Genomic DNA, 22,776 nt, shown 5'->3' on the forward strand with positions numbered 1-22,776 from the left:
AGGAGAGACGGAGGAGGAGAGATAGAAAAGAGACATCAAATAACCATTGTGTTGTATGTCATCACAGAACAGCCAGGCAACACTAATGACCATGTTTACCGAGAAGGAGACACAACAGTGTCAGGCTAGCATACAGACAAACAAGGGGATAGCCACATCATACACTTTACTTGCACATTCAGCCATAGGTGCTAGAGAGAAATGCAATGCATAAAATGCAGTGATGAAAGACAGAAAGATGAGCAGAATACATCATGTACAGTCAGGTTACCAAACTGCACAAGGCAGAAACTAAACACAGACCACCAGACGTGTCCATGTAATGTGGACATTTACATACATGCTTGTCAGATACAGTACATTATTTGACATCTCACATGAGCTTAGCTGGCTTTACGTTTCAGTGAGCTTCATATTCCTGTGTGTGTGTGTGTGTGTAAGACACATTATGCGTATATGAATGTGTGCATGCGTTCATAATTGTCAAAAAGAATGTGGACGACAGATGAAATACTGATTTTCTAACCTGTCATGGTAGAAAAGGTCATGAACACAGAAAATGTGTTGTGGAAAAAAGGGAACTATGACAGGAAGTCAATTTAGCATTGAGTATTTCCAACCAGCCAATAGGCTTGATTAGTCTGTGATTCTGGTACCGTAGCTCCGCCCATTTGACCTTTGGAGCCACCCCAATCAATCAACCAACCAATCAGTCAGCCTTAAGAAGTATTTATATTGTTGTGATGTGTGTTATGTTTCCAGGATAGGTCTAACCTGCATACTGTCCTCAATGAATTTTGTCTTCAGCGCTTCTGCAGCAGAGAGCCTGGACAACGGGGTTTTCTCCAGCATCCTGGGACCAAAAAGAGAGACAATCTATGGTTATGGCTAAGTTAAGGGTTTGAAGTAGGGTAAGAGTTTCTTTATCCTGTATCTTTTTGTACACTTTGAAGCACTACGTGAGAGAATTGGACTCTGACCTATGTGTTATTGAGTGTACATTCTCCAGCGAATACCTTCTCACCTTTGCATGAGTGCGTTGAGCTCCAGAGAGTAGCTGGCTGTCAGTCTGGGGGTTTCCCCCTCCACTATCTTCATCACAACTGACAATAAGTTGTGTCCTTCAAAGGCGTGTGACAGTCCATCTGTCACACCTCCACCTTCCTCCACAGCCCACCATCTCTCTCACACCTCCACCTACCTCCACAGTCCACCATCTCTCACACATCCACCTACCTAAGTCCACCATCTCTGTCATACCTCCACCTACCTCCACAGTCCACCATCTCTCGCACACCTCCACAGTCCACCATCTCTCTCACACCTCCACAGTCCACCATCTCTCTCACACCTCCACCTACCTCCAAATTCCACCATCTCTCACACCTCCACCTACCTCCACAGTCCACCATCTCTCTCACCTCCACCCACCTACACAGTCCACCATCTCATACATCCACCTAGCTACACAGTCCACCATCTTTCTCACACCTCCATCTACCTACACAGTCCACCATCTCTCACACCTCCACGTACCTCCACAGTCCACCGTCTCTCACACCTCCACAGTCTACCATCTCTCTCACACCTCCATCCACCTACACAGTCCACCATCTCTCACAACTCCACCTACCCCCACAGTCCACCATCTCTCACACCTCCACCTACCTACACAGTCCACCATCTCCCTCACACCTCCACAGTCCACCATCTTTCTCACACCTCCACCTACCTACACAGTCCACCATCTCTCACACCTCCACCTACCTACACAGTCCACCACCTCTCTCACACCTCCACCTACCTACACAGTCCACCACCTCTCTCACACCTCCACCTACCTACACCATCTCTCACACCTCCACCTACCTACACAGTCCACCATCTCCCTCACACCTCCACAGTCCACCATCTCTCTCACACCTCCACCTACCTACACAGTCCACCATCTCTCACAACTCCACCTACCTACACAGTCCACCACCATCTCTCACACCTCAACCTTCCGACACAGTCAACCATCTCTCTCACACCTCCACCTACCTCGACAGTCCACCATCTCTCTCACACCACCCACCGACACAGTCCACCATCTCTCACACCTCCACCTACCTCGACAGTCCACCATCTCTCACACCTCCACAGCCCACCATCTCTCTCACACCTCCACCTACCTCCACAGTCCACCATCTCTCACACCTCCACCTACCTAAGTCCACCATCTCTGTCATACCTCCACCTACCTCCACAGTCCACCATCTCTCTCACACCTCCACCCACCTACACAGTCCACCATCTCTCACACATCCACCTAGCTACACAGTCCACCATCTTTCTCACACCTCCACCTACCTACACAGTCATCATCTCTCAAACCTCAACCTTCCTACACAGTCAACCATCTCTCTCACACATCCACCTACCTCGACAGTCCACCATCTCTCTCACACCACCCACCTACACAGTCCACCATTTCTCTCACAGCTCCACCCACCTACACAGTCCACCAGCTCTCACACACCTCCACCCACCTCCACAGTCCACCATCTCTCTCACACCTCCACCTACCTACACGTCCACCATCTCTCACACCTCCACCTACCTCGACAGTCCACCATCTCTCTCACACCACCCACCTACACAGTCCACCAATTCTCTCACAAATCCACCTACCCCCACAGTCCACCAGCTCTCTCACACCTCCACCTACCTCGACAGTCCACCATCTCTCACACCTCCACAGCCCACCAGCTCTCTCAAACCTCCACCTACCACCACAGTCCACCATCTCTCACACCTCCACCTACCTAAGTCCACCATCTCTGTCATACTTCCACCTACCTCCACAGTCCACCATCTCTCTCACACCTCCACCTACCTCCACAGTCCACCATCTCTCTCACACCTCCACCCACCTACACAGTCCACCATCTCTCACACCTCCACCTACCTACACAGTCCACCATCTCTCACACCTCCACCTACCTCGACAGTCCACCATCTCTCACACCTCCACCTACCTACACAGTCCACCTTTTCTCACACCTCCACAGTCCACCACCTCTCACAACTCCACCTACCTACACAGTCCACCTTTTCTCAAAACTCCACCTACCTACACAGTCCACCATCTCTCACACCTCCACCTACCTACACAGTCCACCATCTCTCACACCTCCACCTACCTCCACAGTCCACCATCTCTCTCACACCTCCACCTACCTCGACAGTCCACCATCTCTCACACCTCCACAGCCCACAATCTCTCTCACACCTCCACATACCTCCAGAGTCCACCATCTCTCACACCTCCACCTACCTAAGTCCACCATCTCTGTCATACCTCCACCTACCTCCACAGTCAACCATCTCTCACACCTCAACCTTCCGACACAGTCAACCATCTCTCTCACACCTCCACCTACCTACACAGTCCACCATCTCTCACACCTCCACCTACCTACACAGTCCACCATCTCTCACAACTCCACCTACCCCCACAGTCCACCATCTCTCACACCTCCACCTACCTACACAGTCCACCATCTCCCTCACACCTCCACAGTCCACCATCTCTCTCACACCTCCACCTACCTACACAGTCCACCATCTCTCACACCTCCACCTACCTACACAGTCCACCACCTCTCTCACACCTCCACCTACCTACACAGTCCACCATCTCTCACACCTCAACCTTCCGACACAGTCAACCATCTCTCTCACACCTCCACCTACCTCGACAGACCACCATCTCTCTCACACCACCCACCGACACAGTCCACCATCTCTCACACCTCCACAGCCCACCATCTCTCTCACACCTCCACCTACCTCCACAGTCCACCATCTCTCACACCTCCACCTACCTCAGTCCACCATCTGTCATACCTCCACCTACCTCCACAGTCCACCATCTCTCTCACACCTCCACCCACCTACACAGTCCACCATCTCTCACACATCCACCTAGCTACACAGTCCACCATCTTTCTCACACCTCCACCTAACTACACAGTCAACCATCTCTCACACCTCCACCTACTTCGACAGTCCACCATCTCTCACACCTCCACAGCCCACCATCTCTCTCACACCTACACCTACCTCCACAGTCCACCATCTCTCACACCTCCACCCACCTACACAGTCCACCATCTCTCACACCTCCACCTACCTACACAGTCCACCATCTCTCACACCTCCACCTACCTACACAGTCCACCATCTCTCACACCTCCACCTACCTCGACAGTCCACCATCTCTCACACCTCCACCTACCTACACAGTCCACCTTTTCTCACACCTCCACAGTCCACCACCTCTCACAACTCCACCTACCTACACAGTCCACCTTTTCTCACAACTCCACCTACCTACACAGTCCACCATCTCTCTCACACCTACACCCACCTACAAAGTCCACCATCTCTCACACCTCCACCTACCTCCACAGTCCACCATCTCTCTCATACCTCCACCTACCTCGACAGTCCACCATCTCTCACACCTCCACAGCCCACAATCTCTCTCACACCTCCACATACCTCCAGAGTCCACCATCTCTCACACCTCCACCTACCTAAGTCCACCATCTCTGTCATACCTCCACCTACCTCCACAGTCCACCATCTCTCACACTCTCAACCTTTCCGACATAGTCAACCATCTCTCTACACTCCACCTACCTACACAGTCCACCATCTCTCACACTCTCCACCCTACCTACACAGTCCACCATCTCTCACAACTCCACCTACCCCCACAGTCCACCATCTCTCACACCTCCACCTACCTACAAGTCCACCATCTCTCTACACCTCCACAGTCCACCATCTCTCACACCTCCACCTACCTACACAGTCCACCATCTCTCACACCTCCACCTACCTACACAGTCCACCACCTCTCTCACACCTCCACCTACCTACACAGTCCACCATCTCTCACACCTCAACCTTCCGACACAGTCAACCATCTCTCTCACACCTCCACCTACCTCGACAGTCCACCATCTCTCTCACACCACCCACCGACACAGTCCACCATCTCTCACACCTCCACAGCCCACCATCTCTCTCACACCTCCACCTACCTCCACAGTCCACCATCTCTCACACCTCCACCTACCTAAGTCCACCATCTCTGTCATACCTCCACCTACCTCCACAGTCCACCATCTCTCTACACCTCCACCCACCTACACAGTCCACTATCTCTCACACATCCACCTAGCTACACAGTCCACCATCTTTCTCACACCTCCACCTACCTATACAGTCAACCATCTCTCACACCTCCACCTACTTCGACAGTCCACCATCTCTCACACCTCCACAGCCCACCATCTCTCTCACACTACACCTACTCTCCACAGTCCACTATCTCTCACACCTCCACCTACCTAAGTCCACAATCTCTGTCATACCTCCACCTACCTCCACAGTCCACCATCTCTCTCACACCTCCACCAACCTACACAGTCCACCATCTCTCACACATCCACCTAGCTACACAGTCCACCATCTTTCTCACACCTCCACTTACCTACACAGTCATCATCTCTCAAACCTCAACCTTCCTGCACAGTCAACCATCTCTCTCACACCTCCACCCTACCTCGATAGTCCACCATCTCTCTACACACACCCACCTACACAGTCCACCTTTTCTCTCACAGCTTCCACCCACCTACACAGTCCACCAGCTCTCACACACCTCCACCCACCTACAGTCCACCATCTCCTCTCACACTCTCCACCTACCTACACGTCCACCATCTCTCACACCTCCACCTACCTCGACAGTCCACCATCTCTCTCACACCACCAACCTACACAGTCCACCATTTCTCTCACAGCTCCACCCACCTACACAGTCCACCAGCTCTCACACCTCCACCCCACCTACACAGTCCACCATCTCTCTCACCTCCACCTACCTACACGTCCACCATCTCTCACACCTCCACCTACCTCGACAGTCCACCATCTCTCTACAACCACCCACCTACACAGTCCACTATTTCTTTCTACAAATCCACCTACCTCCAGTTCACTAACTCTCTCACACCTCCACCTACCTCGACAGTCCACCATCTCTCACACCTCCACAGCCCACCAGCTCTCTCACACCTCCACCTACCTCCACAGTCCACCATCTCTCACACCTCCACCTACCTAAGTCCACCATCTCTGTCATACTTCCACCTACCTCCACAGTCCACCATCTCTCTCACACCTCCACCTACCTCCACAGTCCACCATCTCTCACACCCTCCACCCCACCACAGTCCACCATCTCACACCTCCACCTACCTACACAGTCCACCATCTCTCACACCTCCACCTACCCTCGACAGTCCACTATCTCTCACACTCCACCTACCTACACAGTCCACCTTTTCTCACACCTCCACAGTCCACCACCTCTCACAACTCCACCTACCTACACAGTCCACCTTTTCTCAGAACTCCACCTACCTACACAGTCCACCATCACTCTCACACCTACACCCACCTACACAGTCCACCATCTCTCACACCTCCACCTACCTACACAGTCCACCATCTCTCACATCTCCACCTACCTCCACAGTCCACCATCTCTCTCACACCTCCACCTACCTCGACAGTCCACCATCTCTCAAACCTCCACAGCCCACAATCTCTCTCACACCTCCACATACCTCCAGAGTCCACCATCTCTCACACCTCCACCTACCTAAGTCCACCATCTCTGTCATACCTCCACCTACCTCCACAGTCCACCATCTCTCTCACACCTCCACCTACCTCCACAGTCCACCATCTCTCTACACTCCACCTACCTACACAGTCACTTTTTCACACCTCCACCTACCTACAGTTCACATCTCTCTACACCTACACCCACCTACACCGTCCACCATCTCTCACACCTACACCCACCTACACAGTCCACCATCTCTCACACCTCCACCTACCTACACAGTCCACCATCTCTCACACCTCCACCTACCTAAACAGTCCACCACCTCTCTTACACCTCCACCTAGCTACACAGTCCACCATCTCTCACACCTCCACCTACCTCCACAGTCCACCATCTCTCACACCTCCACCTACCTCGAAAGTCCACCATCTCTCACACCTCCACAGCCCACCATCTCTCTCAAACCTCCACCCACCTACACAGTCCACCATCTCTCTTTCACCTCCACCTAACTACTCAGTCCACCATCTCTCACACCTCCACCCATCTACTCAGTCCACCAACTCGCTCACACCTCCACCTACCTACACAGTCCACCATCTCTCACACCTCCACCTACCTACACAGTCCACCATCTCATCACACCCACCCACCTACTCAGTCCACCATCCCCTCTACACCTCCACCCCTACAGTCCACCATCTCTCTCACACCTCCACCTACCTCCACAGTCCACCATCTCTCTCACACCACCACAGTCCACTATCTCTCACACCTCCACCTACCTCCACAGTCCACCATCTCTCTCACACCTCCCCCCACCTGCACAGTCCACCATCTCTCACACCCCCACATACCTACACAGTCCACCACCTCGCTCACACCTCAACCTACCTACACAGTCCACCATCTCTCACACCTCCACCTACCTCCACAGTCCACCATCTCTCACACCTCCACCTACCTCGACAGTCCACCATCTCTCACACCTCCACAGTCCACCATCTCTCACACATCCCCCTACATCCACCATCTCTCTCACACCTCCACCCACCTCCACAGTCCACCATCTCTCACACCTCCACCAATCTCCACAGCCCACCATCTCTCACACATCCACCTACCTCCACAGTCCACCATCTCTCACACCTCCACTCTACCTAATAGTCCACCACCTTCTACACCTCCACCTACCTACAGTCCACTATCTCTCACGTCCACCTACCTCCACAGTCAACATCTCTCCCCTCCACCTACCTCCACAGTCCACCATCTCTCTCACACCTCCACAGTCCACCATCTCTCACACGTCCACCTACCTCCACAGTCAACCATCTCTCACACCTCCACCTACCTCGACAGTCCACCATCTCTCTCACACCTCTACAGTCCACCATCTCTCACACCTCCACCCACCTCCACAGTCCACCATCTCTCACACCTCCACCTACCTCAACAGCCCACCATCTCTCACACCTCTACCCACCTACACAGTCCACCCTCTCTCTCACACCTCCACCTACCTACACAGTCCACCACCTCTCTCACAACTCCACCTACCTACACAGTCCAACTTTTCTCACACCTCCACCTACCTACACAGTCCACCACCTCTCACACCTCCACGTACCTCCACAGTTCACCATCTCACACCTACACAGTCTACCATCTCTCACACCTCCATCCACCTACACAGGCCACCATCTCTCACAACACCACCTACCTCCACAGTCCACCATCTCTCACACCTCCACCTATCTACACAGTCCACGATCTCCCTCACACCTCCACAGTCCACATTCTCTCACACCTCCACCTACCTACACAGTCCACCATTTCTCACACCTCCACCTACCTACACAGTCCACCACCTCTCTCACACCTCCACCTACCTACCAAGTCCACCATCTCTCACACCTTCCTACATATTCAACCATCTCTCACACCTCCACCTACCTACACAGTCCACGATCTCACACCTCCACCTACCTCGACAGTCCACCATCTCTCTCACACCACCCACCTACACAGTCCACCATCTCTCTCTCACCTCCACCCATCTACTCAGTCCACCATCTCTCACACCTCCACGTACCTAAACAGTCCACCACCTCTCTCACACCTCCACCTACCTACAAGGTCCACCATCTTCACACCCTACAGCTATCTCTCTCAACCTCCACCATCTTCACACTCCACCTACATCCACAGTCCACATATCTTCACACCTCCACCTACCTACAGTCCCCATCTCTCACACCTCCACCTACATTACAGTCCACTATCTTCATCACCTCCACCTACCTCGAAGTCACATCTCACACCCACCTACATAGTCTACATCTCTCACATCACCTACACACAGTCCACCATCTCTCTCTTACCTCCCACCCAACTACTCAGTCCACCATCTCTCACACCTCCACCCATCTACTCAGTCTAACATCTCTCACACTCTCACGTACTACACAGTCCACCATCTTCACACCTCCACAGTCCACCATCTCTCTACACTCTCCACCTACCCGAAGCCACCATCTCTCACACCTCCACAGTCCACCATCTCTCTCTCACACTCTCCACCTACTCGACAGTCCACCATCTTCACACCTCCACAGCACCATCTCTCTCAAACTCTCCACACCTCCACAGCCCACCATCTCTCTCACACCTCCACCTACATCCACAGTCAATATCTCTCACACTTCCACCTACCTACACAGTACACCATCTCTCACCTCCACCTACATACAGTCACACTCACACCCCCCACCTACACAGTCCACAACTCTCTCACTCCACCTACCTACACAGTCCACATCTTCACACTCTCCACCTACCTCACAGTGCACCATCTTCACACTCTCCACCTACCTCCACAGCCCACCATCTTCACACCTCCACCTACCTCCACAGTCCACCATCTCTCACACCTCCACCTACCTACAAAGTCCACCACCTCTCACACCTCCACCTACCTACACAGTCCACCATCTCTCACACATCCACCTACTCACAGTCTACATCTTCACACTCCACCTACCTTGACAGTCCACCATCTCCACCTCCACAGTCCACTATCTCTCACTATCCACCTACATCTACAGTCCACCATCTCTCACACCCACCCACTCCCACAGTCCTCCATCTCTCACACTCACCTACTAAACAGTCACACCTTCTCACGTCCACCTACTCACAGTTATATTCTCACACTCCACCTACCTCCACAGTCAACATCTCTCTCACCCACAGCCACTATCCTCACCCTCCACCTACTTCACAGTCACCATCTCTCACATTCCACCTACTCGACAGTCCACATCTTCTCACACCTCTACAGTCTACCATCTCTCACACCTCCTCCCACCTCCACAGTCCACCATCTCTCACACCTCCACCTACCTCAACAGCCACCATCTCTCACCTCTACCCCACCTACACAGTCCGCTCTCTCTCACACCTCCACCTACCTACACAGTCCACCACCTCTCTCACAACTCCACCTACCTACACAGTCCAACTTTTCTCACACCTCCACCTACCTACACAGTCCACCACCTCTCACACCTCCACGTACTCCACAGTTCACCATCTCACACAACACAGTCTACCATCCTCACACCTCCATCCACCTACACAGGCCACCATCTCTCACAACACCACCTACCTCCACAGTCCACCATCTCTCACACCTCCACCTATCTACACAGTCCACGATTCTCCTCATACTCAAGTCCATTCTTCACATCCACCTACCACACAGTCCACCATTTTCAACCCACCTACTCACACAGTCCACACCTTCTCACTCCACCTACTCCAAGTCCACCATCTTCACACCTTCCTACATATTCAACCATCTCACACTCACCTACCTACACAGTCCACGATCTCACACTTCCACCTACCTACACAGTCCACGATCTCACACCTCCACCTACCTCGACAGTCCACCATCTCTCTCACACCACCCACCTACACAGTCCACCATCTCTCTCTCACCTCCACCCATCTACTCAGTCCACCATCTCTCACACCTCCACGTACCTAAACAGTCCACCACCTCTCTCACACCTCCACCTACCTACAAGGTCCACCATCTCTCACACCTCCACAGCCCACCATCTCTCTCAAACCTCCACCATCTCTCACACCTCCACCTACATCCACAGTCCACATCTCTCTCACACCTCCACCTACCTACACAGTCCCCCATCTCTCACACCTCCACCTACATACAGTCCACCATCTCTCACACCTCCACCTACCTCGACAGTCCACCATCTCTCACACCACCCACCTACACAGTCCACCATCTCTCTCACATCACCCACCTACACAGTCCACTCTCTCTCTCACCTCCACCCAACTACTTCAGTCCACCATCTTCACACCTCCACATCTACTCAGTTCACCATCTTCACTCTACATGCATCTACAGTCCACCATCTCTCACCCTCCACAGTCCACATCTCTCTCACCTCCACCTACCTCGACAGTCCACCATCTCTCACACCTCCACAGTCCACCATCTCTCTCACACCTCCACCTACCTCGACAGTCCACCATCTCTCACACCTCCACAGCCCACCATCTCTCTCAAACCTCCACCTACCTCCACAGCCCACCATCTCTCTCACACCTCCACCTACATCCACAGTCAATATCTCTCTCACACCTCCACCTACCTACACAGTACACCATCTCTCACACCTCCACCTACATACAGTCCACATCTCACATTCCACTCTACCTACATAGTCCACCAACTCTCACACTCTCCACCTACCTACACAGTCCACCATCTCTCACACCTCCACCTACCTCCACAGTGCACCATCTCTCACACTCTCCACCCTACCTCCACAGCCCCACCATCTCTACACCTCCACCTACCTCCACAGTCCACCATCTCTCACACCTCCACTCTACCTACAAAGTCCACCACCTCTCACACCTCCACCTACCTACACAGTCCACCATCTCTCACACATCCACTCACCTCCACAGTCCACCATCTCACACCTCCACCTACCTTGACAGTCCCACCATCTCTCACCTCCACAGTCTCACATCTCCACATCCACCTACATCACAGTCCACATCTCTCACACCTCCACCCACCTCCACAGTCCTCCATCTCTCTCACCTCCACCCACCTACTCAGTCCACCATCTCTCTCAGACCTCCACCCACCTACTCAGTCCACCATCTCTCTCAAACCTCCACCTACCTCCAAAATCCACCATCTCGCACACCTCCACAGTCCACCATCTCTCTCACACCTCCACCCACCTACACAGTCCACCACCTCTCACACATCCACCTACACACAGTCCACCTTTTCTCACACCACCTACCTACACAATCCACCATCTCTCACACCTCCACAGTCTACCATCTCTCTCACACCTCCATCCACCTAAACAGTCCACCATCTCTCACAACTCCACCTACCTCCACAGTCCACATTCTCTCTCACACCTCCACCTACCTCCACAGTCCACCATCTCTCACACCTCCACCTACCTACACAGTCCACCAACTCCCTCACACCCTCACAGTCCACCATCTCTCACACCTCCACCTACTACATAGTCACCACCTCTCTCACACCTCCACCTACCTACACAGTCCACCATCTCACACCTCTACCTACCTATACAGTACACCACCTCTCTCACACCTCCACAGTCCACCATCTCTCTCACACCCCAACACTTTACACAGTCCACCATCTCTCACACCTCCACCTACTCTACTCAGTCACATCTCTATCACACCTCAACCTACCTACACAGTCCACCATCTCTCTCACACCTCCACCACATACACAGTCCACCATCTCTACACTCTCTACCTACTCTAAATAGTCCACTCATCTTCTCACCTCCACCTACATAAGTCCCCCATCTCTCACACTCTCCACCTACTCAACAGTCCACCATCTCTCACATCACCCCATACACAGTCCACCATCTCTCTCACCTCCACCCACTACTCAGTCCACCACTCTCACATCACCTACATCAGTCCACCATCTCTCTCACACCTCCACCTACCTACAGTCTACCATCTCTCACACCTCCACCTACCTACTCACAGTCCACCATCTCTCTCACTACTCCACATCTACCTCCACAGTCCACCATCTTCACACTTCACTAACTACACAGTCCACCATCTTTCTCACACCTCCACCTACTCTACTCAGCCACCATCTCTCACACCTCCACCTACATCCACAGTCAATATCTCTCTCACACCTCCACCTACCTACACAGTACACCATCTCTCACACCTCCACCTACATACAGTCCACCATCTCTCACACCCCCACCTACCTACACAGTCCACCAACTCTCTCACACCTCCACCTACCTACACAGTCCACCATCTCTCACACCTCCACCTACCTCCACAGTGCACCATCTCTCACACCTCCACCTACCTCCACAGCCCACCATCTCTCACACCTCCACCTACCTCCACAGTCCACCATCTCTCACACCTCCACCTACCTACAAAGTCCACCACCTCTCACACCTCCACCTACCTACACAGTCCACCATCTCTCACACATCCACCTACCTCCACAGTCCACCATCTCTCACACCTCCACCTACCTTGACAGTCCACCATCTCTCACACCTCCACAGTCCACCATCTCTCACACATCCACCTACATCCACAGTCCACCATCTCTCACACCTCCACCCACCTCCACAGTCCTCCATCTCTCTCACCTCCACCCACCTACTCAGTCCACCATCTCTCTCAGACCTCCACCCACCTACTCAGTCCACCATCTCTCTCAAACCTCCACCTACCTCCAAAATCCACCATCTCGCACACCTCCACAGTCCACCATCTCTCTCACACCTCCACCCACCTACACAGTCCACCACCTCTCACACATCCACCTACACACAGTCCACCTTTTCTCACACCACCTACCTACACAATCCACCATCTCTCACACCTCCACAGTCTACCATCTCTCTACACCTCATCCACCTAAACAGTCCACCATCTCTCACAACTCCACCTACCTCCACAGTCCACATTCTCTCTCACACCTCCACCTACCTCCACAGTCCACCATCTCTCACACCTCCACCTACCTACACAGTCCACCAACTCCCTCACACCCTCACAGTCCACCATCTCTCACACCTCCACCTACTACATAGTCACCACCTCTCTCACACCTCCACCTACCTACACAGTCCACCATCTCACACCTCTACCTACCTATACAGTACACCACCTCTCTCACACCTCCACAGTCCACCATCTCTCACACCTCCAACTACCTAAACAGTCCACCATCTCTCACACCTCCACCTACCTCGACAGTCCATCTCTATCACACCACCCACCTACACAGTCCACCATTTCTCTCACACCTCCACCCACATACACAGTCCACCAGCTCTCACACCTCCACCTACCTAAACAGTCCATCATTTCTCACACCTCCACCTACATACAGTCCGCCATCTCTCACACCTCCACCTACCTCAACAGTCCACCATCTCTCACACAACCCACATACACAGTCCACCATCTCTCTCACCTCCACCCCACTACTCAGTCCACCACCTCTCGAACCTCCACCTACTACATAGTCACCACCTCTCTCACACCTCCACCTACCTACAGTCTACCATCTCTCACACCTCCACCTACCTACACAGTCCACCATCTCTCTCACACCTCCACCTACCTCCACAGTCCACCATCTCTCACACCTCCTCCCAACTACTCAGTCCACCATCTTTCTCACACCTCCACCCACCTACTCAGTCCACCATCTCTCACACCTCCACCCACCTCCACAGTCCACCATCTCTCACACCTCCACCTACCTACTCAGTCCACCATCTCTCACACCTCCCCCCACCTACTCAGTCCACTATCTCTCACACCTCCACCCACCTACAAAGTCCACCACCTCTCTCACACCTCCACCTACTACATAGTCACCACCTCTCTCACACCTCCACCTACCTCCACAGTCCACCATCTCTCACACCTCCACCTACCTCCACAGTTCACCATCTCTCACACCTCCACCTACCTTCACAGTCCACCATCTCTCACACCTCCACCTACCTACACAGTCCACCATCTCTCTCACAATTCCACCTACCTCCACAGTCCACCATCTCTCTCACACCTCCACCTACCTCGACAGTCCACCATCTCTCACACCACCCACCTACACAGTCCACCATTTCTCACACCTCCACCCACCTACACAGTCCACCATCTCTCACACCTCCACCTACTACATAGTCACCACCTCTCTCACACCTCCACCTACCTACACAGTCCACCATCTCACACCTCTACCTACCTACACAGTACACCAACTCTCTCACACCTCCACAGTCCACCATCTCTCACACCTCCAACTACCTAAACAGTCCACCATCTCTCACACCTCCACCTACCTCGACAGTCCATCTCTCACACCTCCACCCACCTACACAGTCCACCATCTCTCTCACATCTCACCCTACACACAGTCCACCACGTTCTCACCTCCACCTACCTACACAATCCACCATCTCTCACACCTCCACAGTCTACCATCTCTCTACACCTCCATCCACCTACACAGTCCACCATCTCTCACACACTCCACCTACCTCTACAGTCCAATCTCTCTCACACTCCACCTACTACTCAGTCCACCATCTCTCACACCTCCACCTACCTACACAGTCCACCATCTCTCACCTCCACCCAACAGTCCACATCTCTCACACCTCCACCTACCACAGTCCACCATCTCTCTACACTCCACCCACCTACACAGTCCACCATCTCCACACTCCACCCACCTACACAGTCCACCATCCTCTCACACCTCCACAGTCCACCATCTCTCACACCTCCAACTACCTAAACAGTCCACCATCTCTCACACCTCCCACCTACCTCGACAGTCCTATCTCTCACACCACCCACCTACACAGTCCACATTTCTCTCACACTCCACCCACCTACACAGTCCACATCTCTCACACCTCCACCTACCTAAACAGTCCATCATCTCTCACACCTCCACCTACATACAGTCCGCCATCTCTCACACCTCCACCTACCTCAACAGTCCACCATCTCTCACAACCCACCTACATACACAGTCCACTATCTCTCTCACCTCCACCTACTACTCAGTCCACTACCTCTCGAACCTCCACCTACTACATAGTCACCACTCTCACACCTCCACCTACCTACAGTCTACCATCTCTCACACCTCCACCTACCTACACAGTCCACCATCTCTCTCACACCTCCACCTACCTCCACAGTCCACCATCTCTCACACCTCCTCCCAACTACTCAGTCCACCATCTTTCTCACACCTCCACCCACCTACTCAGTCCACCATCTCTCACACCTCCACCCACCTCCACAGTCCACCATCTCTCACACCTCCACCTACCTACTCAGTCCACCATCTCTCACACCTCCCCCCACCTACTCAGTCCACTATCTCTCACACCTCCACCCACCTACAAAGTCCACCACCTCTCTCACACCTCCACCTACTACATAGTCACCACCTCTCTCACACCTCCACCCACCTCCACAGTCCACCATCTCTCACACCTCCACCTACCTCCACAGTTCACCATCTCTCACACCTCCACCTACCTTCACAGTCCACCATCTCTCACACCTCCACCTACCTACACAGTCCACCATCTCTCTCACAATTCCACCTACCTCCACAGTCCACCATCTCTCTCACACCTCCACCTACCTCGACAGTCCACCATCTCTCACACCACCCACCTACACAGTCCACCATTTCTCACACCTCCACCCCACCTACACAGTCCACCATCTCTCACACTCCACCTACTACATAGTCACCACTCTCTCACACCTCCACCTACCTACACAGTCCACCATCTCACACCTCTACCTACACATACACACCTCTCTCCACACCTCCACAGTCCACCATCTCTCCACCTCCAACTACCTAAACAGTCCACCATCTCTCACACTCCACCTACCTCGACAGTCCATCTCTATCACACTACCTACCTAGACAGTCCACCATTTCTCTCACACCTCCACCCACATACACAGTCCACCAGCTCTCACACCTCCACCTACCTAAACAGTCCATCATTTCTCACACCTCCACCTACATACAGTCCGCCATCTCTCACACCTCCACCTATCTCAACAGTCCACCATCTCTCACACAACCCACATACACAGTCCACCATCTCTCTCTCACCTCCACCCCACTACTCAGTCCACCACCTCTCGAACCTCCACCTACTACATAGTCACCACCTATCTCACACCTCCACCTACCTACAGTCTACCATCTCTCACACCTCCACCTACCTACACAGTCCACCATCTCTCTCACACCTCCACCTACCTCCAAAATCTAACATCTCTCACACCTCCTCCCAACTACTCAGTCCACCATCTTTCTCACACCTCCACCCACCTACTCAGTCCACCATCTCTCAAACCTCCACACCTCCACAGTCCACTATCTCACCTCCACCTACCTACTCAGTCCACCATCTTCTTACACTCCCCCCACCTACTTCAGTCCACTATCTCTCACACCTCCACCCACCTACAAAGTCCACCACCTCTCACACTCCACCTACTACATAGTCACCACCTCTCTCAACACCTCCACAGTCCACCATCTCTCACACCTCCACCTACCTCCCACAGTTCACTATCTCTCACACCTCCACCTACCTTCACAGTCCACCATCTCTCACACCTCCACCTACCTACACAGTCCACCATCTCTCTCACAATTCCACCTACCTCCACCTACCTCGACAGTCCACCATCTCTCACACCACCCACCTACACAGTCCACCATTTCTCACACCTCCACCCACCTACACAGTCCACCATCTCTCACACCTCCACCTACCTACTCAGTCCACCATCTCTCACACCTCCACCCACCTCCACTGTCCACCACCTCTCTCACACACCTCCACCTACTACATAGTCACCACCTCTCTCAAACCTCCACCTACCTCCACAGTCCACCATCTCTCACACCTCCACCTACCTCCACAGTCCACCATCTCTCACACCTCCTTTTACCTCGACAGTCCACCATCTCTCTCACCTCCACCCACCTACTCAGTCCACCATCTCTCTCACCTCCACCTACCTACACAGTCCACCATCTCTCACAATCCACTACCTAACAGTCCACCATCTTCTCACTCCACCACCTACAGTCCACCATTCTCTCCACCTCCACCTACTCACAGTCTACCATCTTCTCACCTCCACCCACCTACACAGTCCACCATCTCTCACACCTCCACAGTCCACCATCTCACACCTCCACCTACCTACACAGTCCACCATCTCTCAACCTCCACCTACCTACTCAGTCCACCACTCCCTCACACCCACCTACTTCAGTCCACCATCTCTCACACCTCCACCCACCTACTCAGTCCACCACCTCTCACACCTCTACCTACCTACTTCAGTCCACCACCTCTCTACACTCCCACCTCCACAGTCACCATCTCTCACAACTCCAACCACCTACACAGTCCACCATCTCTCACACCTCCACCTACCTACACAGTCCACTCATCTTCACACCCCACCTACCTACACAGTCCACCATTTTCTCACACTCCACCTACCTACACAGTCCATCATCTTCACAACTCCACCTACCTAACAGTCCACCATCTCTCACACCTCCACCCACCTACACAGTCCACATCTCTCACACTCCACCCACCACTCAGTCCACCATCTCTCTCACACCTCCACCCTACCTACACAGTCCACTACCTCTAAACTCACACTCTACTAGTCCACACTTCTCACACCTCCACCTACCTACAGTCCCCAGCTCTCCACCTCCACCCACCTACGCAGTCCACCATCTCTCTCACCTCCACCCACCTACTAGTCCACCATCTCTCACACTCCACCCACCTACTAGTCCACCATCTCTCACAGCCCTCCACCCACCTACTCCTGTCCACATCTTCACACCTCCACACCTACTCAGTCCACCACCTCACCTCCACCTACTACTTCAGTCCACCATCTCTCACACCTCCACCCACCTACTCAGTCCACTATCTCTCACACCTCCACCCACCTACTCAGTCCACCACCTCTCACACTCTCCACTATACACAGTACCACCTCTCTCACAACTCCACCTACCTCACAGTCCACCATCTCTCACACCTCCACCTACCTACACAGTCCACCATCTCACACCTCCACCTACCTACACAGTCCACCTTTTCTCACACCTCCACCTATCTACAAAGTCCATCTCTCACAACTCCACCTACCTACACAGTCCACCATCTCTCTCACCTCCACCCACCTACTCAGTCCACCATCTCTCTCACACTCACCCACCTACACAGTCCACCATTTCTCACACCTCCACCCACCTACACAGTCCACCATCTCTCACACCTACAGTCTACACCTCTCACCTCCACCTACCTCCACAGTCCCCCAGCTCTCTCACCTCCACCCACCTACGCAGTCCACCATCTCTCTCACCTCCACCCACCTACTCAGTCCACCATCTCTCTCACACCTCCACCCACCTACTCAGTCCACCATCTCTCACACCTCCACCCACCTACTCTGTCCACCATCTCTCACACCTCCACCCACTTACTCAGTCCACCACCTCTCACACCTCCACCCACCTACTCAGTCCACCATCTCTCTCTCACCTCCACCCACCTACGCAGTCCACCATCTCTCTCACCTCCACCCACCTACTCAGTCCACCATCTCTCTCACACCTCCACCTACTACATAGTCACCACCTCTCTCACACCTCCACCAACCTACACAGTCTACCATCTCTCACACCTCCACCTACCTACACAGTCCACCACCTCTCACACCTCCACCTACCTACTCGGTCCACCACCTCTCTCACACCTCCACCTACTACATAGTCACCACCTCTCTCACACCTCCACCTACCTACACAGTCTACCATCTCTCACACCTCCACCTACCTACACAGTCCACAGTCTCTCACACCTCCACCTACCTCCACAGTCCACCATCTCTCACACCTCCACCCAACTACTCAGTCCACCATCTCTCACACCTCCACCCATCTACTCAGTCCACTATCTCTCACACCTCCACCTACCTACACAGTCCACACCTCTCTCACACCTCCACCTACCTACACAGTCCACCATCTCTCACCTCCACCTACCTATACAGTCCAACATCTCTCACACCTCCACCTACCTCGACAGTCCACATCTCTCTCACCTCCACCTACCTACTCAGTCCACCATCTCTCACAAACCTCCACCCACCTACTCATTCCACCATCTCTCACCCCTCCACAGTCCATCACCTCTCTCACACCTCCACCCACCTCCAAAATCCACCATCTCTCACACCTCCACCTACCTACACAGTCCACCATCTCTCACACCTCCACCCACCTACTCAGTCCACCATCTCTCACACCTCCACCCACCTACTCAGTCCACCATCTCTCACACCTCCACAGTCCACCATCTCACACCTCCACCTACCTCCACAGTCCACCATCTCTCACACCTACACCTACCTACACAGTCCACCATCTCTCTCACCTCCACCCACCTACTCAGTCCACTATCTCTTCCACCTCCACCCACCTACTCAGTCCACCATCTCACACCTCCACAGTCCACCATCTCACACCTCCACCTACCTCCACAGTCCACCATCTCTCACACCTACACCTACCTACACAGTCCACCATCTCTCTCACCTCCACCCACCTACTCAGTCCACCATCTCTTTCACACCTCCACCCATCTACTCAGTCCAAATCTCTCACACCTCCACCTACCTACACAGTCCACCACCTCTCTCACACCTCCACCTACCTACACAGTCCACCATCTCTCACACCTCCACCTACCTCCACAGTCCAACATCTCTCACACCTCCACCTACCTCGACAGTCCACATCTCTCTCACCTCCACCCACCTACTCAGTCCACCATCTCTCTCAAACCTCCACCCACCTACTCATTCCACCATCTCTCACACATCCACAGTCCATCACCTCTCTCACACCTCCACCTACCTACACAGTCCACCACCTCTCACACCTCCACCCACCTACTCAGTCCACCATCTCTCACACCTCCACCCACCTACTCAGTCCACCATCTCTCACACCTCCACAGTCCACCATCTCACACCTCCACCTACCTCCACAGTCCACCATCTCTCACACCTACACCTACCTACACAGTCCACCATCTCTCTCACCTCCACCCACCTACTCAGTCCACCATCTCTTTCACACCTCCACCCACCTACTCAGTCCACCATCTCACACCTCCACCCACCTACACAGTCCACCACCTCTCACACCTCCACCTACTACATAGTCACCACCTCTCTCAAACCTCCACCTACCTACACAGTCTACCATCTCTCACACCTCCACCTACCTACACAGTCCACCATCTCTCTCACACCTCCACCTACCTCCACAGTCCACCATCTCTCACACCTCCACCCAACTACTCAGTCCACCATCTCTCACACCTCCACCCATCTACTCAGTCCACCATCTCTCACACCTCCACCTACCTAAACAGTCCACCACCTCTCTCACACCTCCACCTACCTACACAGTCCACCTTTTCTCACACCTCCACCCACCTACACAGTCCACCATCTCTCACACCTCCACCTACCTACACAGTCCACCATCTCTCACACCTCCACCTACCTACACAGTCCACCACCTCTCACACCTCCACAGTCCACCATCTCTCACACCTCCACCTACCTACACAGTCCACCTTTTCTCACACCTCCACCCACCTACTCAGTCCACCATCTCTCACACCTCCACCCACCTACTCAGTCCACCATCTCTCTCACCTCCACCCACCTACTCAGTCCACCATCTTTCTCACACCTCCACCCACCTACTCAGTCCACCATCTCTCACACCTCCACCCACCTCCACAGTCCACCATCTCTCACACCTCCACCTACCTACTCAGTCCACCATCTCTCACACCTCCACCTACCTACTCAGTCCACCATCTCTCACACCTCCACCCACCTACACAGTCCACCACCTCTCTCACACCTCCACCTACTACATAGTCACCACCTCTCTCACACCTCCACAGTCCACCATCTCTCACACCTCCACCTACCTCCACAGTCCACCATCTCTCACACCTCCACCTACCTCCACAGTCCACCATCTCTCACACCTCCACCTACATACAGTCCACCATCTCTCACACCTCCACAGTCCACCATCTCTCACACCTCCACCTACCTACACAGTCCACCATCTCTCACACCTCCACCAACCTACACAGTCCACCATCTCTCACACCTCCACCTACCTCGGACAGTCCACCATCTCTCTCACACCACCCACCTACACAGTCCACCATTTCTCACACCTCCACCCACCCACACAGTCCACCATCTCTCACACCTCCACCTACCTCCACAGTCCACCATCTCTCACACCTCCACAGTCCACCATCTCTCACACCTCCACCTACCTCCACAGTCCATCTCTCACACCTCCACCTACATACAGTCCACCATCTCTCACACCTCCACCCACCTACACAGTCCACCATCTCTCTCACACCTCCACCTACCTACACAGTCCACCATCTCTCACACCTCCACCTACCTACTCAGTCCACCATCTCTCACACCTCCACCCACCTACACAGTCCACCACCTCTCTCACACCTCCACCTACTACATAGTCACCACCTCTCTCACACCTCCACCTACCTACACAGTCCACCATCTCTCACACCTCCACCTACCTCCACAGTCCACCATCTCTCACACCTCCACCTACATACAGTCCACCATCTCTCACACCTCCACCCACCTACACAGTCCACCATCTCTCTCACACCTCCACCTACCTACACAGTCCACCATCTCACACCTCCACCCACCTACACAGTCCACCATTTCTCACACCTCCACCTACATATAGTCCACCATCTCTCTCACACCTCCACCTA

General features: G+C 53.4%; 1 protein-coding gene across 1 annotated transcript in view; it reads right to left on the reverse strand.

The window, feature by feature from the left end:
• LOC123487506 (serine/threonine-protein kinase Nek11-like) overlaps window positions 1–22,776 on the reverse strand; it is a gene marked incomplete at its 5' end in the record, with an annotated part of 74,756 nt that overhangs the window by 44,606 nt on the left and 7,374 nt on the right. Inside the window, 2 exon segments of the mRNA XM_045218714.1 lie at window positions 775–853; window positions 1,025–1,182. Coding sequence (XP_045074649.1) covers window positions 775–853; window positions 1,025–1,182 — 237 coding nt within the window.

This window comes from Coregonus clupeaformis, unplaced genomic scaffold, assembly GCF_020615455.1.
Source record: "Coregonus clupeaformis isolate EN_2021a unplaced genomic scaffold, ASM2061545v1 scaf1749, whole genome shotgun sequence".
In the NCBI taxonomy this organism is placed as follows: Eukaryota; Metazoa; Chordata; class Actinopteri; order Salmoniformes; family Salmonidae; genus Coregonus; species Coregonus clupeaformis.